The sequence below is a fragment of the Mustela putorius genome, unplaced genomic scaffold, assembly GCF_011764305.1.
Source record: "Mustela putorius furo isolate JIRA1106 unplaced genomic scaffold, ASM1176430v1.1 tig00003845_pilon_pilon_pilon, whole genome shotgun sequence".
Taxonomy (NCBI): Eukaryota; Metazoa; Chordata; class Mammalia; order Carnivora; family Mustelidae; genus Mustela; species Mustela putorius.
Window position 1 is genome coordinate 71,837,501 of NW_025421998.1, and position 22,500 is coordinate 71,860,000.

The 22,500-nt window shown below is 36.6% G+C and overlaps 1 protein-coding gene across 6 annotated transcripts in view; it reads left to right on the forward strand.

Moving 5' to 3' along the window:
* FOXP2 (forkhead box P2) overlaps positions 1 to 22,500 on the forward strand; it is a 546,452-nt gene that overhangs the window by 475,600 nt on the left and 48,352 nt on the right. For 4 of the 6 annotated variants that reach the window (XM_045062894.1, XM_045062893.1, XM_045062896.1 and 1 more), the window contains 5 exons: positions 4,116 to 4,253; positions 5,416 to 5,619; positions 7,222 to 7,387; positions 18,471 to 18,684; positions 20,454 to 20,558. In XM_045062894.1, the coding sequence (XP_044918829.1) occupies positions 4,116 to 4,253; positions 5,416 to 5,619; positions 7,222 to 7,387; positions 18,471 to 18,684; positions 20,454 to 20,558 (827 nt within the window). The remainder of the gene's footprint in view (positions 1 to 4,115; positions 4,254 to 5,415; positions 5,620 to 7,221; positions 7,388 to 18,470; positions 18,685 to 20,453; positions 20,559 to 22,500) is intronic. The other 2 variants (XM_045062895.1, XM_045062897.1) reach the window with 1 other exon arrangement.

Below are 22,500 nucleotides of genomic sequence, written 5' to 3' on the forward strand. Positions count from 1 at the left end.
GTTCTTTTTAATACCATAAAGCCAGGAAGCTTTTGGAAGGCTATTATTATGATGGACATTGTTACATGTTACCAGGGCTTGAATTTGGACCGAGACTAGAAATGCAATACGATGTCTTCTTATGTTAAAATAAACTATAGCTACAGATAGTATAGAGACGAAAGATGTAAACAGAAAAATTAAAGCGTGTGCAATCCAATATTTCCTATCAAATGTTGGTTAAAATAGGAAGACGTGGTATAATCCGAAAACCAGTTTTGCATTTATTATACACATAGTTAATCCTAATAGAGTTACCCCCCAGCCCCCCACTTAATGACCGGGGACTATCAGCCAGGACGTCCTTTGTCTTCAGATTTTAAGCAAAGGAAGAAGAAAGCTATGAACCAATAGTTGGCAGACCCTGTTAACAAGGAAATAACATTTTTTTACTATAAGTCTCACCTACAGGTTGTGACTGTTTTTTTCTAATTCATATTTAGTGAAGAATGAACTGGACCGACATTATGCTAAGAACTGTTCCAATCACCCACATATACGTGGGATCTTTAATTAAGTGGCGTGCTTAATATGCAAACGCAACATATTCAGAAATGTTCCAGTTAAACTAGACTACAAAAAACAGTGGGTTTATTATAGCAAATAAAAATTGGGGGCCATTTTTATAATCCTTACAATAACTCTTGAGATTCATTTGAAGTGAGCCGTGATCTTCTTTTAATGACTTTTTGACCCCTTCAATGGGATACATTCAGAAGTTGAATAGAAACACATTTTTTTTTTTTTTTTTTTAAATCTGAAGTCATCCTCTACCTGTTCTGGGATACTATCTAAACACTTTCAACTTTTTGCCATTTTGACTCATTTCAGGACCGTTGCAGAAATTTTCCTCTCTCTTTTCAGAATATGTAACGTTATGTCCATTTACCTATTACTTCTTAGCATACAGAGCAACACATCGGGTGTGTGCTTAATCCATGCAATGAGAAAATAAATGAGGGCAAATAAACTCTCAATGGGTGCATCGCTGTGGGGAATTTCAGATCCTTCAGTACAGTAAACACCAAGAGAGAAAAAGAAATCTCCCACCAAAGTTGAGAATTCATTCCCTTTCTTCACTTTTGAAGATTTTCATTGGTGGACTACAGTTTTCACTGGGACACCCATTCAGAGCCAGCTGTTTCTAACATTCGGTGACTGCATAATGTATTGTACCTTCATAGAGCTACCAGACTTTTATTTGCCCTCTCACCAGGAATAGCTGAGCTAAGTTCTCCTTCCCCTCCTCTATCACATCCCTCAACGTGGTCCCTCATTAGAATATTTGCATGAACGAAATGGTACATCTAGTGGAAAATATTTTCTTAAGCTTAATACTGGACTTACTAAGGTATATATATTTCAGAAAGTTCTCCATATATTTTCAAATATGATACTGGTCTTACCTGTTTAAATATTGATAAAGTAACGTGATCTCCAAAAAAATTTCTTGTGTACTCAATCTCTACCCATCTTTGTCAGGGAATTCTTATGGTAGTTTGGAGTGACAAAGAAGTGCATGAATATTGTAACAAAAGTGATGGAGAAGGAGCAAAGGAAATGTATCACTTAAAGTGAGTTGCTTAAAATGGAGAAGTTTTGCATTTTGAAAATTACTGATTTCTAAACAAGGCAAGTGGAGTGGCCTACATATAACATGTAACTGGTATTGGGTGCAGGAAAATCTTAATTTTCTATTTATTAAAATAATTCAAATGTTTTAGTAGCCTCAGACATTCCACTTGGGGTGAGCTTGTATATGTGGATTTAGAGATTAGTACTGGCTTCTTTATAGTATTAGAAATCCCTCACAAGTGCACCTGTGTTTTCCTACATATATAATTAATTTTGATTCGTGTTTTCATACATATCTTATGGAGGTAGAGTAGTCAATTATGTGTTAGTTGGCTTGTCTTTCTGCCTATCTTTGTGCATGTATATTGTCAGTTTTAGATGACAGTTTTCTAGAAGGAAAGACAGAATCTGCTTAAAACTTGGAGAATATCACGTATGTGTGGTACATATGATTTGAGGAGGAGGTGGAGGTTGTGATGGTTATTTTTATGTTCATAAATTTTTCATTATAAGGGAAACACAGACCATTTTAAAAGTAAAAAAAAATAACCTATCCATGGTAAAGGGGCTAATGGACTCTAAAATGCAAAGGCACAATTCTTGCTTAAATTTGCTTATCTACCAAATCAGTCACAGTTGCAACAAGCTCTAGAGTCACATAATTTATCTGTGAGCTGAAATCTGACTGTAAACTTGCAGTGTATTACGACAGACCTCCATTCATAAAACTTCTTAAAAAGTGCATCTGTCATAAGTCATGTATAACAAGTACTTTTCCTTGTAGATATGTAGATAATTAAATGAAAGCTCCCCATACACTAAAAAGTGATTAGGGTCTTAGATGAGAGAAGTGTGGCAAGTTTTTATCACATGATAGGCTTTATAGAAGGTATATATCCGTGTGTGTGTATCTCTATTTATGTATTTGGCTGTCTACATATATGTAATATCTGTCTACATGTATGTAGTCTCTATCTTTCTGTCAATTTGAATTGGCAGCCTTCTTAGAGATTAACATTTCTTTCTTACCTTGTCTTTCATTTTGGTTTGATTCCTCATTATTTGGAGATAGTATGAGGTAAACAAGTGGTGGAAGAAAAGCTATCTTTGCAATACATTAACTTTAAAATTGCTTGTTCTTTGTTTGTCTGAGGAAGGGGAGATTTATCCACCTTGGGTTTCTTTTAATTTTTTCTCTCTGCACTTCTTTTTCATTATCAGTTTCTCCTTTCTTCATAACATGAAGTGCCAGAGAAGTTTTTAACTGTGTAAAAATGACTATTAAAATAGTGAACCATGTCTATTAATCTTTTTCTGTTTTCCAAGACACACTGTTGTCCCATGGATTTGTTCCGAAGTAGTATTTATATAAACACTTGCTTTTATTTATAGTAAAAGTGAATTGTTTTTTCTAGGAAAGAAAGTGATTGCTTTTTCAAAGGTTGCAAACTTGGCAAGTTGACACGTTGTTTGATTACATGCTGGTTAGTACAAGCAGTGCCTTCAACACGGCACAGCTGTGGCCTGGCCAGCCAAGCCTCTACCTCAGGCTTTCTTGCCTATGAGGTTCTCACACTCACCTCCCCTGTCATTCTTTTTTCTAGGACTTTCTTCTTTGCTCTTTCTCACTCTGTATTTCTCTTGCCTCTCCTTTCTCCTTTGTTTCTTTCTCTCCCACCTTATTTGCTTTTCCTTTGGACTCTCTAATTCTCAGAGCCTTGAAAAGAAAGAAAATTTTAAGTAAAATACTTTTTTTTTCAGTTTCATGAATAAGTTTTAAGTAACCTTTCAATTTCCAGACTCCCTGATTTAAGTCTAGTTAGCTTGAAATAAGAAAATGTTTAAAGAAGAATACTTGGCTTCTGATTCCTTCTTCGAGAGGACCTGTCTGGGTGTCTATTTCCTGGATATACTTTTGTGTATGTATCCTGTATGAGCTGCTAAATGTGCTCATGAAGTATGTATTACTAGATGTATTTTTCTAGTACTTCTGTTTTTTATATCTATCCATAAAATTTTCAAGATAGCGATTATGTTTTATGCATAAGTCCTTTCTACATACATTCTCTTTACTAACTTTGATAACTATAACTTATATGCACATTTTTCTAATTAATCTTTAGAGTTTATTTTAATCATACATTTAAACCATTTCAAAAGGCTTTACATTGATAGCACTATGACACTGGCAAGATGGTCAATGATCAAGTACTGAGAACACTGACGTGTAGTTGTTTCTTTTTAACTCTGCTAGTCAAAGCTCCACCATTCAGCATAATACATAGGAGGGAAGGGACATAAAGGTAGAATCCGATCAAGTTTGATGCCCCTGGAAGGCCAGTGTCTAAACACTGTGGTACTCTAATATTATTATCAAATAGGATGTACAAATTGTTCGTCATCATTTCTAAAGAATGTATTGGAGGTGCCATATATAACTGCTCATATAGGTGAGCAGACATTTGGTTATGACGGCCCCTTCTCTTTCTCTCCCCATCCAGGTGCCTGTGTCGGTGGCCATGATGACTCCCCAGGTGATCACCCCTCAGCAGATGCAGCAGATTCTTCAGCAACAAGTCCTGTCTCCTCAGCAGCTCCAAGCCCTTCTCCAGCAGCAGCAGGCAGTCATGCTGCAGCAGGTAATGTGGGTTACCTGCTTTGGTGTTCTAGCGTGGTGCAGAAGGCGTGCACCGGTGGTCGACAGCACCAGGACCTATCTGACAGTCATTCTCCACTCGAAGGGACAACTGATCAGCATGCAAGAACATAAACATAGCATTGTAACTGCAGAACTACATAAGAAAAGTTAGATCCCTTAGTCTTTTTATGTTCATCCAAGTCTAGAATAAGAGCGGAGAGGAGTGTAGCCTCAACATGGAATGGACTAATATTTAAATATTCGTATGCTTCCAACATTTGATCTGTAGACATGCCAACAAAAGTGCAAAGGGACTTACAGATAATTTTTGCCTTTAAGATTCCTCACCACTTTATCACTCCTTTTTGCTCAGGGAAATACAAATTTGAACTGGTCATTTGGTTGCAATGGGAAAGTGACATCCTAGATTTTTCTTTCCAAAATATATTCAGTGTTGAAGCATAGGAAATACCTACTTATAAAAACAAAATTAAGCAGCTAAGTCACTAATCCATGGATGTTACCTTCTTTAAGGAACAAAACTCATGCTCCTAATATGTACCTTGTTGGAGCCTTGAGTGTACTTGGACTTTATGTTGGACTTTATGTTGTAGTCTTTCTTATCGTAGAGAAGAGAATGTGCTTTACCTGAATTCTTGTCGATTCAATTACTTTGCTGTCATCTGTGGATGATGACCACAGCCCATTTGCTTAGATTTCTAAGTCTGACATTCTTCTGTACATCTGATGGATGAAACATATTCCCTAATAAGACCCAAACCACCTGCTTTTATGTAGCCATCTATTTGGGCCTTACAAATGGTAGGATAGAACCTAGTTTTATCCCCTATCGGGATTTCAGATGCAATCATTTAGGGTATCCATGTGGTTCTGGCCCGTTAGCATATAGGTTCTCTGTGCCCTTTTGTTTAGTAGGAACTTTTGGATACTGGATTGGAAAATTTCAGAGCCACCTTGGAAAAAAAAAAATTAAAAATGTATGTAGATTTGTCTCCTGGCGTCCACTGCAGATTTTTTTTTTTTTTTTTTTTTGTTGTTGTTGTTCTTGGGAGGTGAATCTTAATGGCTGCTCTACCATTTGCCAGTCTAGAAGAGTTTAGGAGATTTATAATACATGCAACTTTTGCCTTTATTTATTAAAGTCAAAATGGTTTATTCAGCAACAACTACAAGAGTTTTACAAGAAACAGCAAGAGCAGTTACATCTTCAGCTTTTGCAGCAGCAGCAACAGCAGCAGCAGCAGCAGCAGCAGCAGCAACAGCAGCAGCAGCAGCAACAGCAGCAGCAGCCCCAGCAGCCCCAGCAGCCGCCGCCGCCACCCCACCCCGGCAAGCAGGCGAAGGAGGTAGGAGCCGCTGGGCCCGCTGCGCTGCCCGGCAGGGGGCGCCGCAGTGCCAGGTGGGGACGGGGCGCCGCGAGGCCAGGGCCGCCTGACACCACCCTAGCACGAGGCTCTCGCTGTCAAAGATGCGTTATGATACATTTTTACCCCGCTTACTAACAGTGACAGTAGAACTCTCCTGCTCTCCTTTTTTGTAGCATGGGACTTGAGAGTTACAATCCAATGCTGCTGTCTGTCGCCTAATGTTCACTAATGAATCACAATGTACAAAGAGCGAGCTCTGTGGTGGACAAAGTACTGATTATCTTGTACTCACCGTGAATCTAAGTTGGTGAGGGAACCTTATTTTTCTCAGTGGTGCAGCTCAGAGAACGTGCATGCAAATGTCGCCTGCGGTTGGGGGGCTGGGGGGAACGGGCTCGGGGAGAAACCCGTAGAACACAGATTTCAAAGTCACGGGCCCCTGATTAATGAACTGCTACTGTAGGTTTGGAGTGGCGAGTAGAAAGTTACAGTTTGATATGCTCATAAATCAAACTGACAAGCTGGCTTCTCAGGCCTAGCTCACACTTGTCAGCAAACTGCATCAAATATAAACATAATACAAACAAAACATGTTGAAGTAGTTAAATTGATCAGCAGGTATCAGAGCCGTTGTCCTCAAGCTGCCCATTATGCAAACGTACAGGAAACAGTTTTGACCTCCTGAGGCTTTGTTTCTGTTTGGATTTGTGAATAGAATTTCAGACAGCCATCAACTACAGAATAGAAATTGCTCCCTTATTTCTCCGGAGGCTTTGGGCAATCCACATGACTTGCTCCATTATGCAGTCTGTTTTCCAGTGAGCGCATCAGAAGTTTCTCTTTTCCCCAAACTAAAAAGGAAAGGTCTTCCCCAGCAGCTTGTCTTTCTCTGAAGTGTGACTGCCTTCTCATACCCTCCCGAGTCCAAAGAACTCTGGTTTGTCTTGTAATGCCTCACAAAATTGGAAGTTATACTTTTCCTTATTATCAGGGCGCTTTGTCTTGCCCTGAACATAATTCTGCCTTTAATATATTCCAACAAGAGAAGAGAGGAAGAGAGAGAGCTAACAGGCCTGTCCTCTGAAGGCTACAACCCAGTTTACTAATAGATCGCTAGAGACCGTATTCATGGGCCTTTGCAGACCAAACTTATTCAGTTGGAAAAAAAGAAAAGAAAAGGAAAAAAAAAAGGAAGAAAGAAAGAAAGGGGTGTTGTTGAAGTTTACTGTTTCTCTAAAGTGTGATTTTTTTTTTAGTGTAGATAAACTTATTATCATCTGCAGTAAGCCAAGTACTTTATGAGAAAGTCCAAACCTTTGTAATTTGTAACATACTTTTGCTAGACCTCCTTCCATACTCTTTTCGCGCAAGTTCCTTGGTTCTCTGCTGCTGTGTAATATTTGAAAGAAAGGCAACCGAAAATCTTGAACTTGCTCACATTCTGCTTTTGAACTCTGACCACGGGATGACCATTCAGAAACTCACCGGGGCAATGAAAGCAGTGTGCATTTCTCTGTATGAGAGCGGTTGGCGCAGACCGTGTGTTCCCCGCCGTTCACCGGGCTGGGTTTTCTGCACCAGCAGCAGCAGCAGCAGCAGTTGGCAGCCCAGCAGCTTGTCTTCCAGCAGCAGCTCCTCCAGATGCAACAACTCCAGCAGCAGCAGCATCTGCTCAGCCTTCAGCGTCAGGGACTCATCTCCATCCCACCTGGCCAGGCGGCACTTCCTGTCCAATCGCTGCCTCAAGGTACATACAAAATGTGGTGCACTCTCCAGTCCTCCTGTTGCACTTTCTCCCATTTCATGGCCTGTCCGCCTTCTACCTTGAGAGATTTTGCTTTTATGACCTACAGGTTTATTATTAAAACACGATCGTTAACACAGTTGCATGGCCCGTTTTCTTGAGACTCGGAGATTTTACTACACACTGCTTTCAGGTGTATAGTAAAACTGCTTCCAAGTGTTTTGTTAGATATTAAATGCATATTTATTAGTCTTACGGCAGAAAATAATTTATAAGGGCAACACGATTTAAGCACTATTGAAAATACACTGAAGACTTGCAGAGAATTAGATTATTGGGAAGGCTCACAACACCCATTTAACGAAAGTGAGCTGAAAGGAGTTTTGGTGGAGAGCTGATTTTAAAAAAGAAGTTCCTAATCACACCGACACTCACATGTACGAGTCTATATGTCTACAAAGGACAGTCCATTCCAAGCTATGCTTTCTAGGACCTCATCATAGGTTGTGGACCCTAATCTTATTTCCTCTAAAATAATATTGCCTATATGTATATTGTGAATTATAGCTTCAAAAAACTATCAGCTGTATTCTGATTTGTTTTTCTGATAAGAAAACTTTGTGAGGACTTTGATAATACAATAATACAGTACTATAAATTATACAATTGTATATATTCATCATTTACCCAACTTTTGGGAAATGGAAATCATTCTTGGTTTAAAAAAGATAATGGTAAACAAAATGACACCCTGTCTGCTAAAATTCTTAGTACAGGTTAAAGTCAGATATCATTAAACTTCACAAAAGCATATTCTTTTCTTTTTCTTTTTCTTTTTTTAAAGATTTTATTTATTTATTTGACAGAGAGAGAGACACAGTGAGAGAGGAAACACAAGCAGGGGAAGTGGGAGAGGGAGAAGCAGGCTTCCCGCTGAGTAGGGAGCTGGATTCGGGGCGTGATCCCTGGGATCCTGACCTGAGCCAAAGGCAGACACTTAATGACTGAGCCACCCAGAAGCCCTATAAAAGCACATTCTAATTTGCATTTGAATTTTGTTGGAACAAACATTAATCTAAGTGGACTGCAATTATATTTGTTACAAAGGGACTCACATTGTAATAGTATTTTTTGTTCCTTTTTCTGACTCAGTAGGAAGAAAATCAATTGGTTCAGTCAGTTAAGCATCCAACTCAGACTCATGGCTCTGGGTCAGGTCGTGATCTAAGGATTGTGAGATCAAGCCCCATGTCAGGCTCAGTGCTGAGTGTAGAATCTGCTTGAGATTCTCTCTCTGTCCCTCTGCTCATGTCCACTCATGCTTTCCCTCTCTCTATTTCTCTAAAATAAATAAATCTCAAAAAAAAAGAAAGAAAGAAAAAAGAAAATCAAGAACAATTTAATAGAAAAAAAAATTACGCCAATAAAAGACAGGTCTTTAAAATGCACACAATTTTGTTTGGGGCACATGAAATTTACAATTTTGTAGTAAATATTTTTCTCCTTATCAAATCACTATCTTCACGGCATGTTTTTCTCAGAATCCCTCCTTCCCTTAACTTCGGATCCTCTAATTCACCTGGCTAAATCACTCCTAGGAAATCAAGAAAGATAAAGTTTAAGTAGTGAAAGAAAAATGAGGCAATAAACCCACTTTTCTGCACCATTCCAAAGAGAATTGGAATAAACTGTGGTGTCCCTGGGCTCATTAATGTTCTATTCATAAATTGTTGTTCTTCGCAAAAATAAATACCATTTGAGGACGAATGAAGAAATAAGTTTAAAGACAAGAAAGCTGTGTATAAATTAATTCAATGTAAACATGGATTTCTTTAGTAGAAACTATACTAAAACAGAATCAATAAATTTATCTCGTTTTTTTCAATAAAATTTATATGAAAACCTATATTTAGGATCTAATCATATAAGCATCTCCTCAGTAGAGAGAAGTATGATCTACTGTGATTTTATTTGAGTAAAAGCATTGAAACAAACACTTCAAGAAAGCTTAAAATAGATGTTCACAGAAGCAAAATTCAACCTAAGTGCGATATTCTTCCAAAACAAGCATACAAATATCTTGCCAAACAAGGAAATTATTATGATATAACCATTTTAATAGTTTTCAAATAAAATTTTTCTTATTTCTGAACTTTTTAAATAGAATTATCATTTTTTCCTTCTTTTCTACTTGTCCATGAAATGTTATGAGAGATTAAATGCACAAGATAGAGAACATCAAGGAAAAGGAAACACATCTGAAAACACACCTGGGTTAAGCAGAATATTTATATTTTAAACAAAAGACATGAAGTCATCATTGTGTTCTCACTGTTTAGATGAAGTAGCTCGAAAAGTACCACTGTGGAGACTCACCAGCCAAACATAGGCAGAATGCGTCAGATAAACCAGCTGTAGTAAAGGAACATAATTGCATAATTTGGTGCTGAAATCCCAAAATTGGAATGGAAGAAAGTAGAGAAGTAACTGTTAAATAATGTAAGCCTGGAATTATTTCTGCCTTAGCCACTGGTGAGTTCAGATTAAAATATTTCAAATATCTTAAACACTTTTATTATCAGTTTCCCAGTTCACTTTGCACCAAGTTTTTGGTTGGCTGATTGATTAGCCATGCAACCACATAGGATTTATACATGATGATGATCTTATTGTGCCTTTAAAAATATGCCATATGTGAAGTATTTATTCCTATGATTTAACACAGCCTCCTCAGGGTACTTTTTTATTTTTTTAATTTTTTTAAATGATCTTATTTATTTATTTGACAGAGAGAGATCACAAGCAGGCAGAGAGGCAGGCAGAGAGAGAGGAGGAAGCAGCCTCCCGACAAGCAGAGAGTCGGATGCGGGGCTTGATCCCAGAGCCCTGAGATCACTACCTGAGCCGAAGGCAGAGGCCCAACCCACTGAGCCACCCAGACACCCCCTCAGCGTACTTTTTAAAGTTGCAACTTCTTTCAAGACAGAAGTAACAAAATTGTAATAATTTTGGTAAGAGTAGGCAATTTATAGGGGCACCTGGGTGGCTCAGTTGTTAAGCATCTGCCTCAGGTCGTGACCACAGGGTCCTGGATTCGAGCCCTGCATCAGGCTCCCTGTTCCATGGGAAGCCTATTCTCCTCCCACTCTCCCTGCTTGTGTACACTTTCTTGCTGTGTCTGTCTCTGTCAAAAAAATAAATAAAATCTTAAAAAAAAAAGTAGGAGATTTATAGACATTTTTCTCTGTATTGCAAGATGATGTAATATATTGTACCACCCTTTAAAGTAAATTATTTTAACTATACTCATTTAAAGTCATCATGAATATTACTATAATATTGGATTTTAATGTAAAAGAGACAATGAAATTACTATCTCTAAATGCACATATGGAGTGAGTGTGGGTATACAGGAGTCAAATACAAAAGGATGGATTTGTAAATCAATATCAAATAAAATACTGATTATAAAGCTATTTACTCATGGATAGTACAGTTTACATGTCAGCTGTAGTTACTTTGTGACATGTTATCATGGTTCAGTACCACTGTCTATAGGTAATAGGAAATTATTGTGCACACACTTCAAATTTAGATATGTTTTTGACATGAGATAGAAGTGACTGTATTCCAATACACAGTATAGTCACAGGCTTCCTAAGACTACAGAAACTAAAATATATGTGGTTAAAACTTTCTTCCATTCCAACTTTCCACATGTTTTTGAATTTATAAAACTGATTTAAAACATAATGCTTTTGTGACCGGTCAGAAAGACCAAACAGGGAATGCTATATTATCTAGCCAGCACTAATGTGAACAACACCTTCTAGAACTAGATGAGTTTGGAATGAGAGAACTGTTGAATAATAAATAAAATGAAATCTTTTGAAGTAAAATATAATACTTTAAATAATTCATGCTTTACTACTTTATTTAAAGCAGTAAAGCATAAAAAGCATAAATCTACTTTATTTAAAGTAAAAGTATTTTACTTTAAATAATTATTACTTTAATAATTTATGCTGAGTTAGGCATGTGCTCAGGTTTGTCTTTAGGTTCAGTATTTGGCCAAAATCAGCTATTTGGCTTTGACTCATTCTCTGCTTATGGAAATCTAAATAGCCAAATGCCTATTTCACTATCACTTCTGGCATCTTGTTTTTTTTGCCTGATCTGTGGTCCTGTGCTTGCAGAGATCACCATTGTATCTCATCAGAGTAACAGTGCCAACAGTACAAACAATGCATGTCCTGCAGAATTATTGTTAGCATCTTAGTATTCCCTTTTACATACCAGTCTGTCTCCAGTTTGCAACTTGGAGAGGAAACTCCCCTTTGGGGGTTTACATGTGAAAACTCCATCAGTAAGCTCAAGTTTAAATGTACATTTATTATTACAGTAATAAAACTTTGCAAAGGTAATCATGAATGCTGTTAATTTTATGTATAAAAATTAACTTACAGAGCCTGGGTGGCTCAGTCGGTTAAGTGACTGCCTCCTGATTTCAGTTCAAATCATCATCTCGGGGTCGTGAAATTGAGTCCCGTGTGGGGGCTCCGAGGTACGCATGGAACATGCTTAAGATTCTCTCTCTCCCTCTCACTCTGTCCGCTCTAACCTCCCTCTCGAAAAAAAGAATGAAAAGAAAAGAAAACATGAAGACTAACTTACAAAACATTAAATACATAGGGAAATAGGAAGAAGGTTGAGTTAGTTTTTGAGAAGATGTAAATAAGATAGAAAGATGGAGATTATATTATATCATAATTCTAATTGTCACATAATTGGTTTATCAGCATGCATACATTAAAATGAATTTATATCCATTTAGGCCCTAGGTTTTTTTTAAAGTTCTCTTTGTCACTTCTTTATATCTTGAAGGAAGACTCCAAAGCAGAATGTCAATTTTGCCATATTAAATTTCATGATGGGGAAAACTGAGAAAATTATGGGTTTTTTTTTAGTAAAATATCAAACTTCAAAAATGCAGCCTATAAAAATTTTAATAGTGAAATCATAGAAGGAATTTTTTTTATATGTATCAGAAGTATTCCAGTATCCCAGAAGTTCCTTTTTAGTGGAGATATTTGCCTTTGGTCTCAGTTTTAGCCAAACAGCTGTTTTACTCCTTCAAACTCAGCATTTGGGCAAATATACACTCAGTGCACCTTTCATTAAACACGTTTTAGAGACGGGCACTACACCTGCAGGTTGAAGTAGGCCCTGGTCAAATATAAATCAATAGTATGTTAGGTTTGGCAAATTATAAATGAACACATAGATCTCTGAAGGATAGCCCAGAAACTAGAATAATGGTTGCCTCTGTAGAGGGGAACAAGGAAGCAGAGAGGGTGGGTAGGGAAATTTAATTTTGCAATCTATAACCTTCTTTATGGTTCAGTTATTTTGGCCATGTGCATGTCCTAATGTTTTTTAATGGAAAATTTAAGATGAAAAGTGAAAAATCACCTGATAATATTTCAGTAATTCAGATCATTAAATATCAAATTGTTTTCACAAAATATATGAATGATACAAATATTTCTACCCAAGTTTGCCTTCATCACTTTTAATTATACGTAACCCCAGAACATAAGCAAAGTACTGTTAAATAAGATAAGCTAATTTTAAAAATCACAGTAGACTTACTTTACATCATAATGTATAAAAATTATTTATTTAATATTAAAAATTAATTAGTAGATCCAGCAAATGAAAGGACATTGAAAGAATCTTTCATTTTTGAGTGTGAAAAAGCTGCTAATGTAATTTTTACCAATAAGTAAAGCCATTGAAATTTTTAAACCTTGTGTGCCCCAAGGATATATAATCTAGATGTGAATTATCAAATTTTAATTAATTCTTAGCACAGCGCTTTGTCACCCAGTAGTTACTCCACATACTCTGAATCCAGGATTAAGGAATTATTGTTTAATTGCTTTACCTGTGGTATTACATGTGATTTGATTAGAAATTCATCCTTTTATTCATTCAACTTCCAGAAAAACAGACCTTTAATGCTTATTTGTAGTACTGGCAGTGAATGAGCTAATGTGTGGCAGGGCTCCTCACATTTTTAGGTTTGAACCCAACTTGTCATCCCAAAGCCATCACCCATTATCATTTCTTGATTTTCTGTCATCATGGAATTTTAATTTTAAAATTGCATTATCATACAACTTTTGGGCTCTAGGATAGTCTGTATGTATCCTTGAAGTAAGTTACTAAGAAAATTGAGTCATCCTTACTATTACTCTGTAATGGGTAGTCCACTGATTTCCCAGATTGCCAGCCCCCTGGTGTTCCGGGCACTTGAACAGCTCAGTATCCATTGAGCCGGATGTATCCATGAGCATGGTGACACTCCTACAGGCACTGAGGACAAAGCAGTCAAGAAAATGGACAAAAATTCCTGCCACCACAAAAATTACATTGTAAATTAATTTAACATGTGTAGTGGTAAGTGCTAAGGAAAAAAAAAAATAGGACAAAAGAAAGAAGTGGAAATGGGTGGGGTTGAACTTTTTGGACGGGGTGGCCAAGCACAGAGTCCTAGAAAGAGATTATGTGAGCAGAAACCTAAAAATGCGAGGAGCCCTGCCACACATTAGCTCTAGAGCTCATTACTCAACTTTTCTCTTCCTCAGTGTTCTCATCTCTCAAATGGAAATATAAGAGTAGCTTGGGTCTTAGATTAGCACTGAAGCGTGGAAAACAGTGATGGGTATATCAGAAGCACTGGGCAAGTTTCTAATAAAACAGAGACGAAGACTGAGTTGGGGGTCAGAGAAGCTGTATCAACAGAAGCTTGGTTTTTGTTTGTTGTTTTGTTTTGTTTAAAGATTTTATTTATTTGACAGAGAGAGATCACAAGTAGGCAGAGAGGCAAGCAGAGAGAGAGAAAGGAGGAAGCAGGCTCCCCGCTGAGCAGAGAGCCCGATGCGGGACTTGATCCCAGAATCCTGAGACCATGACCTGAGCTCAAGGCAGAGGCTTAACCCACTGAGCCACCCAAGCACCCCAAAGCTTAGTTTTGAAGTAAGCTAATTTTGGGGAAAAAATCTTCAAGTTTATAAATAGGCAACCTGCTGTTCAAGGGAGGGGCTGGCCGGAGATCACATAATTAATCCTAAGCCTACATCCAGTATTTAAAACTGAAATAAATCAGTATAATTGTAGAAAGAGTTTGTTCCTGTTGTCTTTGTTGTTATCCTCAAATGGATTTGTAAAACGCTGAGTTGAACAAGAGACTCAAAGTTTTGTTGTTGTTGTTCCTAGACATCTTGGAACAGATGTTCATGTTAACATTAGTCATGAGTCCCCAAGACACAGGTCACAGACCTCTTCAATTTCTTCGATTAGGACTGTTTAGAAGAGCACTGTTGCATAGAACACAGTTTGGGCCATACTGAATGTGTTCTATTATTGCCTGAAAAATCAGTTAATTCTTGCAAATCACCGAAACTTCAAAACTCACAAAACTTTCAAAATTCTGAAGAAGTGATCAGTTCATTGTTTCATAGTCATAGTTTTATATCCATAGAAAAGAGCTAACCAAAGTGTAGATGTGAATAGTTTTGTAAGCAAAATGATAGTTTGCTTTTAACAGTTTTCCTTCCAAATGATCTGCACATTGGAATCATGTGTAGAGCTTCGGAAGCAGACTGGTGCCTGTGTCCTACCTCCAGAAACTGATCTCGATGGTTTGGACTATGGTCAGGGCATTGAAAGTTTTAAAATGTCCGCAAGTGAATCATACTTCCATCCAGACACTTTAGGGAACCACTTTCACTAAAAGGAATCTCTTTCGGACATCATCTCTTCTCTGCCCCTTATCTGTAATCTTTAAAAACCATTTTCTTCTTCAATTAATTAAGGATCCTTATTTGGATAGTGAACAGGTAGGTGGCTTATTCATCAGATGTTTATGTGCTTAGTATTTGTTGCCATATCATTGTGATATCATGCTGTTACCACTAATTTTCAATACAAATGACTAGTGTAAGAGAAGTCTGCTTTTAAAAGGTAAGTGGATACTTAGGTTAACTAAATTATTAATAAAATTCAAAAACTAAATTATTAATAACATCTTTAACTGATATAGTCTCTAAAAATACCTAATAGTCTTCAGCCAAGATATAAAAGTTTATCAGAATCAACTAGGGCCATTTATAATTCTTTAGACATGGGCCTTCCAGGATGGCAGTGCCCATGAATACTATGGCCTTCAAGATCCACAGAACTTCCATGTGAAGACCCAAATGCCTTCGAGATCTGTGTGAATCTGTTGTAATCAATTAAATCAACTACTATTTATTGAACACATACCAGGCACTGCTCTTGGCACTGGGGATAGATAGGTCAAGTAAAAATCACTACTCTTACCAGTTTAAGATTACATTGCCGTAGAGGAAAACTGATGATAACGTGTAAAGCAAACAAACGAATAATATAGTTTCAGACTGATAAATGATTTAAAGACAAAGAAAGCAGGGTGAGGTGACAGAGAATGCTAGAAGGCAAGGTGGGGAGGGGCAATGGTTGGTGGGGTGGTCAAAGACCTCTCAGAGGAGGTAACCCTTGAATCCTCTGAGTGACGGGAGTAAGGAAGCCATGAGAGCAACGACAGAGTCACCTATGCTGTGGGAAGAGCCAGGGCAAAAGCTGGCAAGGGAGCAAATGTTCGAAAAAGAAAGCTGGGGTAACTGAGTGAAATGTAGAGAGCAAGCGATAGGTGAGTTCAGAGAGGCAGGTAAGACCCAGACAATAAATGCCAACATCTGACAGGCCACAGTAGGGGTTTTTTTGTTGGTGGTGGTTCCCCTTTTATCTTGTTGTGTTTTTTGTTTGTTTGCTTATTTTTTGTTTTGTTTTTTGAAATGTTCTGGAAAGCCATTGGAGGCTTTGCCTGGAGATCCCAATGGCCTACATTTTTACATTTGCATTTGCATTTACAGCGATAAATTTGGGCTGATATGTGAAGAGTGGTAAGTTATAGCAAGGCAAGGGGGAAGCAGGAAGACAGGAAAGGAGAACCATGGTCTAGGCAAGAGTTTATGGTGGGGCAGAGAGGCAGAGTCAGATCGTGAGGGCTCCCATGCAGAAGACGTTGTTGATGCTGCTACGAGACAGGGTTTGCTAGTGGAGCTTTGCTGTGAGGACACCTAACTTGTACAGACAGGTAATCAAAAAGTTACAGTTAGAAGAGTTTCAGAATCTTAGGTTAAAGCTAGAGTTAAAGCAAAAATTAATGATCTTTATAAAGAAATTATTTCCTGTGTAACCGAGAAATACCCTCCTTTATGAAGCCATTCTCTTTTATACATGAAAAATAGTTTTTAATAACTGGAAACCTGAGTTAGCTTGCCTTTTCTTCAGTCTTAGGGTGTTTTAAAATCTTCAGGAGCCAGAATCACCAAAATGATAGCTTTCAGTAAAGCTATCTGTAAGAAATTGTGATAGGCATAGCAATTTAAGGTTACCACTGTGATGAATAATTTGACCAGAAGTTATGTTTGGAGCAGTGAGAATTCTTCTGTCACTTTGGGCTACTTACCATGATGTCTGGATTGATGATTTTTCTACCCACAGAGGTAGAGGTGAGAGGGCTCACCGTCCTCGCCATCATGTTTTCTTACCATCCCCTATTCTCCCCTGCCTGTTCTATCCTGGTCCTCTCCCGCACACCTGGGGATTGATCCATATCACTTAGAGCATCTGAGGTGGGGGTGGGGGTGGTTTGACTAGTACTTCCACCCTCATGTTAGACGTTGTAGGTGAACTTAATAATAGAGAACCTAGATTTTGGAGCCACAGTGCATTAGGTGTGAATTCTATCCACTAGTTACGAGTGTAGTGACTTGGTAACATCTTTAATCTTTCTAAACCTCCACGCCTTGCCCTCATCTGTAAAATGTAATGATTCCTAATATCAGGTGAGGTTAATTGAGATTTTGAATGTAAAGAACCAGACTGACTTTAGCAGATGCTGAATAAGGGATAGCAATCATAATAGCAACTGCATTTTCCCCTGGATATCTTTATTCGGTAATTTTTTTATTTTTAATATAATATTTCGAGAGCGAAGGCATTCAAATCAGACTGCCTGGATTTAAATCAGAGCTCTACCACACAGAAGCTTTGTGACCTTGGATACATTTTTGAAATTTTGTTTCCTTATCCATGAACTGGTTAAAATATAGTTATTGACTCCATTGAATTTAGTGAGGTTTAAGAAGCATAAGGTATAGAAAGAATACATGAAGGTATAGTACTTGGCACATATAAGTACTATTTTAGAAGTCAAAGACCATAGACAATAATCTCTCAATTCCTTATTTCAAAATTATAATTAAAAGCTAAAGCATTGTGCCTTAATTTTCTGTTTTCTTTCTTCATAAATCTGGTAAATTTGCATGATCTGAGACAGGGTGTTGCTTAAAATGAGTAGTTTTTTTATTCTGTCGGTCAAAAAATGAAGTTTCTATATTATCTGCTTAATTGATCCATGTAGGTAATCATATTATTGGCTTATTTAGCACCGCCAAGTGAAACTCAGTTATTTTGTTTGCCCGTCTGAGAAAGAGCAAACTAAAACTTTGTCAAAGTTGTCAAATGTATTTTCCTTCTGAGTTGAATGTTTACTGTTTTTTTCCCTAACTTTTTTTCTTTTGTTTATCCTTCTTACCCCTTTCTCTTTTCATGTCTTTTGATACATCTCATTTCCAATTCTATTTCTTTTTCAGTTGCTCACTGATAAAAACTTAATACCAGCAATAAGTAAAAGCTACTGTTAAAAGTTGAATAGTTTAATTTTCAAATAGAACTTGCTGGGTTTTTCCCATTAATCTTTGATATTATTTCCAATAGGATCATTCCCTACCATTCCCAAATTGGTAATCTTGAGCAAATTACTGATTATTCACGAGAAAGGGTATGGTGCTGATGGCATAAAGTGATTTTATTATTGTATATTAATTCTGCTGGTAACATCACTTTTGTCGGCATTAATCTAGTAATAATACTAAGCTCGTTATATGAACTTTACCTTGTTATATTAGTGGGGCTCTCTTTTGTTTTATAGCTGGCCTAAGTCCTGCTGAGATTCAGCAGTTATGGAAAGAAGTGACTGGAGTTCACAGTATGGAAGACAATGGCATTAAACATGGAGGGCTAGACCTCACTACTAACAATTCCTCCTCGACTACCTCCTCCACCACTTCCAAAGCATCACCACCAATAACGCATCATTCCATAGTGAATGGACAGTCTTCAGTCCTAAGTGCAAGGCGGGACAGGTAAATCTCATGAGATTTATTCTATATTTATCTGTCACCAACTTTTACTTCTACCATTCATAAAACTAAAGATTATGATTTGTACTTAAGAGGGGCAGAATGCATAGAACAAATTAAATAGAAACCTTTAGATTATTTATCTTATATATTATTTTCATTACAGAAAGCAGTTCAAATGCTGGCAATTTGATGCATTTAGTGGGGAATTTGCCTGAAGAAATTTATTTTTTAATAAGTGCATGTGGAATTATTGTGTCAGCATATTTTTATGGCTAATATGTTGTGATGAACCAGATTGCTGAAATGGGAATATTTTGCCATTTTTAAACTTAAGAACCCCCTTTTGAGTAATTAATTAAATAATTAAAGATTTCCCCACCTCCCTTAGCATATGCTTTAAAACATGTGCTTAATATATTTTTAAGAACATGTCCGTAGGTATCGGAGACTCGATATACATAAGGATATAAACACAGGTGTAATAAACTAGAAGATAGAATATCTGGTTTGCCTTTTTTATTAGTGTAATTTGATGGAATTTATAAATATATAGACATAAACTTACGGTGAAAACTGAATAAATTTGACTCAAAATTCATAAGGAAAAATTACTTGATTTCAGTTATCAACATTGAGTACATTATGTTAGATAATTTTCAACTTAAAAACTGGCCTTGTAAAAGGAGCACCCTGTACTTTTGTCCATTTACTTCCATTTATTTAAGCATAAAGCCATCTAATCAGGTGGCTTTAAAGCAATTCACATAAAATATATAAGCTAAAACATTGCTCAACATGAAAAATATCTTTTTAAGGGATGAAACATAAGTGCAGGATTTCATAACAGAGTGACTTAGGCTCCTGTGGTATTTAGCTGTAAAGATTACATATTTGAGTGTAGTGGATTGATAGTATTCTGTTGTGTAATGTGAGTTCCTGCCTGGCGGCAATAAATTCTTTCTCATAAACAAATTTTGTTTTTAGAGAAACACATATTTAATTACAGAACGGTTTAAAATAGGATGCTATCATTGGTGGTATTTCCGGTGGTCATTTGAGTATCATGAAAAATTTTTCTTGTTAGTTTTCATTATTATAAAATGGTATGCTTCTGAATGCTTCCATGCTGGTGTTTTAATTGAGATGAATTTGATGATTATATATTGCAGAAGTTGCTTGATTTTTCTAGAATCTCAATCTGACATAATATTCACTTATCAAAAGTCTTTGATGATTACAGAAGGATATAGCTAATGAATACTGTTCCAAAGTAGAATTTTTTTTAATCAGCTGTAACTAGTGGAAATATAATTTATGGTCCACACATAAATATTAAGCAATTTAAATGATCCTAAAGGTCCATATCATCCTTAAAAAGAGCATTTCAAAAATCTTATGGTGGCTGTCCTATTACCTTCTTAAAAACACAGGTTTATTTCACTTGACCACATACGAATATATATTTTTTATTTAGAGGTAAATGTTACATTAAGGTCATATGGCAAGATTAGCATATGATATTATACAGTCCTCTTAGTTTTTCATCCTTTATTAACAGTCATCTTTGGCTCTATTTCTCCTCTAATTGGAACATCATCTAGCCTTGGCAGTTGAACTATTCAATAGAACGATTAAATTTTTCTGACTGCTCTGAGCTGAATTGACCTGTTTTGACCTGTTTGTCACTGATCGTAACCTGACAGGCGCTAGCAGCCTGCAACGATTATAGCTTTTTGAGATGAATCTGACGCCGTGTTCTTTTGCTACAGCTCGTCACACGAGGAGACTGGGGCTTCTCACACTCTGTACGGCCATGGAGTTTGCAAATGGCCAGGCTGTGAAAGCATTTGTGAAGATTTTGGACAGTTTTTAAAGTAGGTTCCTTACCTTTTTTAGGGAAGGGGGTGGATTATGTGGGAGTGTTAGGCACATTGTTGTAAATAAGACAAAGCTGAAAAGAGGAAGTGAAAGTCCATCCTGGGGCTCACTCTGCGCTTCTCTGTGCTCCAACAAGTACACGGCCCAGGTCAGGCTAAGAAGGTGACCTCGTCTTTACCTCTTCATCAAAATATTTTACAAATCACTCCATAGAGTTTTTGAATGAATGGGAAATAGTAGCCTACAGTAATCGTGTCATTAATAATTGGGAGACGTGTGGCGGAGTCTTAATAAATTTCAAGTTTTTAATAAAAATTTTAAGTAAAATTACATGAGGAGTCATAGAATATATATAATTTCGAACAGACATATTTTACAGATTTTTTTAATTGCAATCTTGCTCTTCCTGACTTTAAATAATGATGTTTAACATATTTATATTTAACAATAAGAATGATGACATGAAAGTTAGAAGAGGCTAACATTTTAAGAAATAAATCTATTTCATCTACTTGTTACTTATTGCCCTCAGAATCAGAGGGCAATGTGCATGGCTGTATATTTGTATGGTCAATTACATGGCTTCTCTCACTTAAAATCAAAATTTGGTGTATCCTTAATTTCTTCTTACAGTGATATATATATTTTTTAATTTTAAGAGTTTCCGTTGCAAATGAGAATATCCATCTTTTATGAAACATTCTCCATGCACAATTCTGCTATACAAGAGATCTAAACAGAGAGCTACAGATAGGTTTATGGAGATGAGTAACTTCACAGGCTGAGACTCTTATGTTGTCATGGAGCAGCTAACAGGGTGAATGAACTGTTTCATGCTTCATCAACAATTAAGTTAATTAGCTCATTTGAAATTGCACTGCTTTGTTGCCAGGATGTTGGCAGAAACATCAAAAAGATGTGTTTACAAATGGTAGACTACAGGGTATAAAGTAAAAGCACCTTAACAACAAGCCAGAAGTACTTGGCATCATAATAACTTTATAACGGAATTACAGTAAGACTTCCACAAGGATTTTTTTTTAACTTTTTCTCATTTCTGACCAATTAAAAGAAAATTTGCTTCCTCTGTTACTTTGGCATTTGTAATGGCCTTAAATTAAAAAAAAAAAAATTGCACTGCTTTTATACCAGAAAGTAGTGAGCTACCATTTTGTTGGGTATGAAAACTGATTCAACTGTTCTAGGCAAAGAGGGCATTTCAGATGGTAGATAACTTTGCTCACACTTTCCTCTCTAAGAAAATAACATTTGTTAAAACAAAGACAAAATAGAGGGACATTAATTTTTTAACAGCTGATCTCATATTTCTTCATTCGAATGTATTCATCCTTATCAAAGTGTTATGTTATTCCTTATCATTAAGATTCTTATGAGGACTGTTGCTGCTATTTCTTAAATATGGCTATTTAAGCTGTAGAACTAGCATGATCGCCATTTTATTGGTCTAAGTTGTTCTTTCTGACAAAGAGTAAGTTTTTAAGAAAATACACATATTTTACCCTTCAGTGTCATTTCCTTTATAGTACATGGAAAGGAACACTTTTTTCATCTTAAATATTTATATATATTTTTATTACTAACAAGCAGATGAATATGAACCCTCCTTTTACGCTCCATGTTTCTTTCTCACATTCATGCCAGTATATTTTAGAAACTAAGAAAAATTATAGGTGGATGGTGCAAAAAAAAAAAAAAAAGGAAAAGAAAGAAATTACAATTAAAAAGCATTTCCTTTCAATTAAATACCAACTTTGGTTCCAGAGGCTATTTTTCCAACCCATTAACTTTATAGAGATGACAGAACAAATGACAGTAGATTGTAAGGTCTTTCTTTTAGTCCATTTTTGTTATGATATGCTTTAGATTCTCCTACTCAGAGATCTGTGATATATTCTGTTAATAGAGGTAATGTCAGTA